This window comes from Hylobates moloch, unplaced genomic scaffold, assembly GCF_009828535.3.
Source record: "Hylobates moloch isolate HMO894 unplaced genomic scaffold, HMol_V3 SCAFFOLD_684, whole genome shotgun sequence".
Lineage (NCBI taxonomy): Eukaryota > Metazoa > Chordata > Mammalia > Primates > Hylobatidae > Hylobates > Hylobates moloch.
This window is the reverse complement of record NW_026652959.1, coordinates 1-7,037: the sequence shown is the minus strand read 5'-3', so window position 1 is coordinate 7,037 and position 7,037 is coordinate 1. Positions and strand designations below refer to the sequence as shown.

The window sequence follows — 7,037 nt, the reverse complement described above, 5'->3', positions numbered from 1 at the left end:
CTATTGCCCAGGCTGGAGTGCAGTGGCACAAACTCAGCTCACTGCAACTTCTGCCTTCCAAGTTCAAATGATTTTCCTGCCTCAGCCTCCCAAGTAGCTGACATTACAGGTGCTTGCCACCATGCCCAGCTGATTTTTATACTCTTAGTAGTGACAGGGTTTCACCATGTTGGCCAGGCTGGTCTTGACCTCCTGACCTAAAGTCATCCACCAGCCTTGGCCTCTGAAAGTGCTGGGATTACAAGCGTGAGCCACTGCCCAGCCTAGAGAAAATTTCAAAACTATATAAACACAAAAATTAAACAAAACACTCTTACATGGCCAATGGGTGAAAGAAGACATTAAGAAGAAAATATAAAAATGTACGAAACAAATACAATAGATATGCAACACACCAAATCTTATGGCAGTTATCCAAACCAGTATTATGAGGCAAATTTGTACCAATAAATGCCCACATCAAAGAAGCAGAAATATTTTAAATAACCAACATAACAATGCATCTCAGAGAACTTTAAGAACAAGAAAAGGCTAAACTCAAAATTATTTTTAAAAACCACAAAGAACAGATTAGACATAAACAGAATTAAAACTAAAAATAACAGAAAATATTAAAATAGCAAAAAAAGATAAAGTTGAAAGCCATTAGTAGCTGGCAAACAAAAAAAGAAAAAATATATATATATAACATATATATATACGGAGAGAGAGAGAGAGAGAGAGAGCCATGACCCAAATAAATAAAATAGAAACAGAAGATGCCTCAACTGATATCCCAGAACTAAAATAAATTATGAAGTACTATAATAAACATGTCTACGTGATAAATTTGAAAACCTAGAGGAATTGGATAAATTCATGGACACATACTACCTAACAAGATTAAAAAAGAAGGAATAGAAAGCCTGAACATACCAGTAAAAAGCAATCAGATGGACAAAGGTAAAAGATCTATATCCTGTTGAACATAAATTTAAAAATCTAAAAATACTAGCACACCAAATCAAACAGCATTTCAAATAATAATAATCATAATACACCGTGACCAAGTGGGATTCAACCCAGGGATTCAATTACCCTTCAACATACACAAGTCAAAAATCATGATATATCATATCTATAGAATGAAGGATAAAAACCATATTTCTATATTAATAGATGCAGAAGATGAAAATTCAACATCTCTTCATGGAAAACAACTCTCAATTTTGTACAGAAATAAAGTACAACACAATAAAGGCCACATGACAAGTCCACAGCTAACATCACACTTAACAGAAAATAATTCTTTTCTTTTGAAAACTGGAAAACACAAGGATGAGAACTCTGAGCACTTACTCAACACAGTACTGAAAGTACGCAAGGAACAAGGACATCTTCCCACGGGAATGCAAGAAAACAAAACAGACATGGGCGCCCATGGAGAGAACTCATTAGACCTGGTGAAGAATAGATAAAAATCTCTTCCAAAGCCTCCAGTGTTCCCAGCTAAATATGAATTGTGGTGATAGACTGAAAATAAGCAGGGGAAGGGAAACATGACTCAACAGAGGAAAAACCCTAAGACAGCAGAAAGCAGATCTACACAGAACAATCACAGGACAGATGCCAGAGTGGGGCTGAAACAGGAGCTCCTTCTATTGGGGACCTAGTGGAGACCCTTTGACATTTCTTGTGAGGTAATTCTAGTGGTGATGAATTTCTTCAGTTTTTCTTTGCCTGGGAAAGTATTTCTCTATCTTCCATTTCATAAGAAGTGTTTTATCAGTTTTATGTTTTTGGGTGGCTGTATTTTTCCCCCAGAAATTTAAATACAGTTATGCTCTGCATAACAAAGTTTCTGCCACTAACAGATGACACAAACAATGGTGGTTCCACAGTAATACACTTCCCTATTTATCTATACCTTTTTTTATGTTTAGATATACAAATACTACTGTGTTACCATGGCCTACAGTATTCACTATAGTTGTTTCGGGATCACTGGGGTGTTGCTTTTTCTGGCCAGAACCCTCTGTGGCCAGCGGCGACTTTGCCCAAGTTCGTGTCCTACATCTGGAAAGAATGAGGTATGCAGCCATGTGGTGGGTGAGCAAGGCAAAGACTAGCTTCATGAAGCATTCGAGCATCTCAGAGGAGACCCCCAGGGAGCAGCTCCTCTCTGTAGGCAGGTTGACTGGTTGAGTGTTCAGCTCTAAGCAGAGAGGGTAGCTCCTCCCTGCAGCTGGTCGTCCTGTCGTCTTCCCAGTTCTCAGCGGAGAGGGTAGCTCCTCTCTGCAGCTGGTCTTCCTGTCGTCTCTCCATCTTCTGTCCTGCTCTGGCTGAGCCCAGCGGTTTTTATGGACCTCCGAGGGCAGGAAGTGCGTGCCCATTGGTCCATGGGTGGTCAAGGGTGGGCCGTAGAAAGCACCACAGGTCTCGACTGTGGTCTGAGTATCTGGGAGCCCGGGCCCAGCCTTCGGGCCCTTCCTGGGGACCCTCCCCCTCTGCACAGGAATCTTCCTGCCTCCTTTTGCAGTTCATGGTCCCTGGGGCTCCGCCCTGACTTTGCTCCAAGATCAGAGCAGGCGCCAACAGCAGGAAGAAGCCAAGAAGTGGGAGCAGGCACTTCGGAGCATGCAAGAGCAGAGGGCTTTTCCTGGGGACCCCAAGAGTGCAGGGACGCCTGAGGCTGCAGCCCGCGGTTTGCTGGGCAGGGCTTCTGCCGTCTTCATGCAGCGAGAGGCCCGTGTCTTCAGCCGCGGTTTGGGTGGCTGCAGCCACACCCGGGGAGGCAGGGCTCCTTCCTGTTCCTTGACCTCCAAGAGCACAAAGTCCGAGCCCACTGCCCTGATTAGAGCACCTGGAGCCGCACCTGAGAACTCAGAGCTGCTGCCTGCTCCTGGCTCCCACCGGCTCCGTGGAGCATCAGCCCCCTCCGCCCCTCCTTCTGGGCAGGGGCTCCTGATCCTCTCTGGGCCCTGGCCGGCGTCCAGGGCAGGGGTGACATCTCCACAAGCTCCCCCCATTTCCCCGGTGCTCAGGGAGGTCCGGGCAGAGCTGATCACAACCCCGGCCGGTAGTCGGGAGTGGCGGCCTCCGTGGTCACCCTGACATGCGGCCGAACCCTGGAGAAGCGGCCCGAGCAGCCTGCACAGAACCTCCCAAGGCCCAGGAACCCCGCACCCTTGGTGGGGTGGGTACAGTGGCTGCTCCACTGCCCGGGTTTTCAAGGCGGTGCCACTTCCACTTCCCTCCCTGGAACCCCGGAGTTTGACATGGGGGCTCCTTTCTGCCTTGCTCTGCAGTTCCCCTTCCCCTGGAGTAGAGCCCCCCGTTTCCCTGGGTGTTCCCTTCCACAGCTGCAGTGTTCTCCATGGGTGTCCTCACCTTCCGGATCTGCTGCCCTGCTCTGCAGACTAAGGCTCTGATTCCGTAAGAGACGGGAGCTGCTTCCCATAGAACTTTGGTGGGGAGCTCTGTTCCCATTTCAATTCCTGAGGGGTTAAACCAGTGCATTTAGGATACCGGTTTTGGTGGCTTGGCCCTGTTGAGTAATTTCTTAGTTCTGTAATGGGTGTAAGAGACGTGGCTCTGGAAGCATTTCAGAAGTGTGGGCTCTGATACACCCCAGACAGACACTTTGGGAAGGGAAGATTTTTGTGACTATTCTCATTATAAGGGAAAGGCATTCAAAAGAATAGAAAAACTCTTCAGTATGTGGTTCCTGAGAATTTCTCACTAAAAACATGCTTGTCACACTCGACTCAAAGCAGTTCACTGTTTATTAGTGTATTTTATCTTGTACTAGCCTATATTGCGTTTGGTGAACTCTGCCTCAGTTCAGCTCACACCCTAACTTTGATTCTCCCTACAAGAACTCTTCTCTCTCTAGATTTCAGGTTTGTTGATGGTCTTAAAATTTCAGTGATCTGAAGTATTAAAGACAATTTGCAAATGTCCATTTTCTCTGATTAACAGTTATTGTTGATTTTATTCTTGTTGTAAAAAAAGAAATTCTCATCTATGTACATTTCAAATCTGAATAACAAAATTTTTATTAACACCAAAAATAATAAAAGAATCCAAATATTTATCAGTTGCCTAATAGAAAAGCAAATTATGGTAACTTTGTTTACTGGAATACTACCCATCATTCATAATAAAGGAATGACTGATATACACAATAAGAAGATTAAATTATCAAGTATTTAAATAGAGTAAAATAAGCCAAACAGATAAGAGTATATATGATTCTATTTTTAAAAATTCTGGAAAATGAAAACAGATCTAAAGTAACATAAAGATTAGTAGTTGCCTGGGAATATGTTGGCAGAAGGGAAGGAGAAAGGATAAGGAAATAGAAATAGGAAGTAGAAGGACAGAAAAGAAGTTGAGGGAATTTCACTTGTCCACCTTCTTTATAATGGTAATAGTTATGTCATGATTATCAATTTTACACTTTAAATATGTAGTTTATAATCTGTCAATCAAATCTTATAAAATTTATGAGGAAACAAGTTGAAAATTAGACAATGTAGGAGGGACAGAAAGATAGATACCAGTATGTTAAATGTCAGAGATACCTGAAAGTTATCTACCTGAACCCTAGTTCTCTCCATAGTTTAAGGTAAACGGGAGAGTGCAGCAAAATCACACATCTTCTGATTAGGCAGTGGCTTCTGCAAACCACACTAGGCATGTCCAGCTCTGTCCTGGAGTTGGCTAAGGGAGGAGTCAGGGCCAGTGGTGAGAAGCGCAGGCCCAGACACCAGCACTCACCCATCCCAGACATGAGCTCTTAGATACACAGAGAGCCCATCCATGTGTGGGTTTACTTTTATATCTGTAAATAGAGAACACTGACTCCTACAGAACATAATTTACACACATAGGTAAATCTGAAATAAGGTGATCAGTGTGAAGATTTTATCACAGCACAGTTTCATAATAAGCACAATTTCTCAAATCCCATTATTGTCACCCATCTTCCTCAGGACACTTTCATCTGCCCTGGGTCCTGCTCTCTCTTCAGGTGTCTCACCCCAGAGCTTGCTATATAGTAGGAGATATGCAAATAGGGCTCTCACTCTGCTGAAGAAAACCAGCCCAGCCCTGACCCTGCAGCTCTGGGAGAGGAGCCCCAGCCCTGGGATTCCCAGGTGTTTCTGTTTGCTGATCAGGACTGCACACAGAGAACTCACCATGGAGTTTGGGCTGAGCTGGGTTTTCCTTGTTGCTATTTTAAAAGGTGATTGATGGAAAACTAGAGACATGGAGTGTGAGTGGACATGAGTGAGAGAAACAGTGGATTTGTGTGGCAGTTTCTGACCAGGGTGTCTCTGTGCTTGCAGGTGTCCAGTGTGCGGTGCAGCTGGTGGAGTCTGGGGGAGGCTTAGTACAGCCTGGAGGGTCCCCGAGACTCTGCTGTGCAGCCTCTGGATTCACCTTCAGTAGCTACTGGATGCACTGGGTCCGCCAAGCTCCAGGGAAGGGGCTGGTGTGGGTCTCACATATTAATAGTGATGTGAGTAGCACAAGCTACGCAGACTCCGTGAAGGGCCGATTCACCATCTCCAGAGACAACGCTAAGAACACGCTGTATCTGCAAATGAACAGTCTGAGAGCTGAGGACACGGCTGTGTATTACTGTACTAGAGACACAGTGAGGGGAAGTCAACGTGAGCCCAGACAAAAACCTCGCTGCAGGGGCATCTGAGACCACGAGGGGGTGTCCTGGGCCCTATGAACTGGGCTGTTCTCTATGGCAGGGACTGGTGGTGCTAAAAGCTGATTTTCTCTCAGCATCTGGGGCTGATTCATCAAGTTTCCTCAGAGAGCCTTTCAGATTTACAATTCTGTGCTGATATTTAATGTCTCTGAATGTGAAACACTTTTCCCTGATGTTTCTTTGTCTTTGTGACAGGATGACACATTCTCACCTCCACAGAAGCCCAAGTGTCACTCTGGGGACAGAAGTGTCCCTGCCCTGGTCACCAGAATCAGAGTCCCGAGGAAGCCCAGGAGAACCTGGGAAGTGTTTTTCAATCAGACTCAGGGCAGGCATCTCCGTGGGAATCTCTGATTGGAACAGGCTTTGGGATTCAGATTGGGACCAAGAGGGAGGATCACCCAGGGCCAGGGTCCTTAGAATCCTGACAGCTTTCACAGTAACCCCATCGTCCTTTCAAATTGAACATCTGACTCAGAACTGACCCATTTGGCCCTTTCTCTGCTAATCCATTTTCCTTTTCTCTAGGCTTCATTCTTACACTTCCCCTTTCTCCTCTTTTCTGAAAATGGAGGGTGTGCTTCCTGTGGTCTAAACCACAGGTCTCAGATGCATTACCTGGAACTCAGGTGTTGCTCTGGCTGTGGCTCCTGAGGACCTGGCAGGCTGAGGGATCTTTCTCATTCCCTGGTGCCTGGATGCCCCTGCTTTCTTCTATGCATGGATGCATTTGGGAAATGCAAGTGGACAATTGTAGTCATTTCCTCAAATGGGATGCTGATGTAGAGCTGATCTTGTGCTTCTCACCCTGTCACAGAGCCCCCACCCTCACTTATGGGTTTTTGGGAGAGCTGAGGATGGACACTTTATTGGGCTGTGAGCTCTGCGTGATGGCAATTGTGAGATCTGGCTAGGCACAGCCAGAGCCGATGGAGCTGGCCATCAGGAAAGACAGGACGGAATTCCTGGGAAGTCCTATAGCTGCTGTCCACCATAGAGTTCCACTGTCTCCTCCTCTGCTAGGATTAAATCAGACCAACCAAGTTCATCTAGGACAATCTTCCTGATCTAGAGAAGTGACAGGCTTTAATAATACCTGTATTATACATCAGAGCAACACCTAGATTAGTGTTTGATTGAATAACTGAGACTATGTCCAGTCAAGGTGACACACAATATCGATTATTACCAAGATTAATATTTTATATTGATTAATATTTTAATATTAATATTTATCAATGCAATATTGATTTAATATTAATTAATATTTTATATTTGACAATAGAATCAGACTTTGTTATAAATAATTTTGCAAAAATACGTGTAT

At 44.8% G+C, this 7,037-nt stretch overlaps 1 gene segment (V, D, J or C); it reads left to right on the top strand.

Moving 5' to 3' along the window:
* Window positions 1-5,138: 5,138 nt before the first annotated feature.
* Window positions 5,139-5,660, top strand: LOC116464444 (immunoglobulin heavy variable 3-74-like; the record flags this gene model as incomplete). The annotated part of the segment is given in 2 exon segments: window positions 5,139-5,230; window positions 5,334-5,660. Coding segments are annotated over 2 exon segments (373 nt in total), but the record flags the coding sequence as incomplete, so codon positions are not given.
* Between the last annotated feature and the right edge of the window lie 1,377 nt (window positions 5,661-7,037).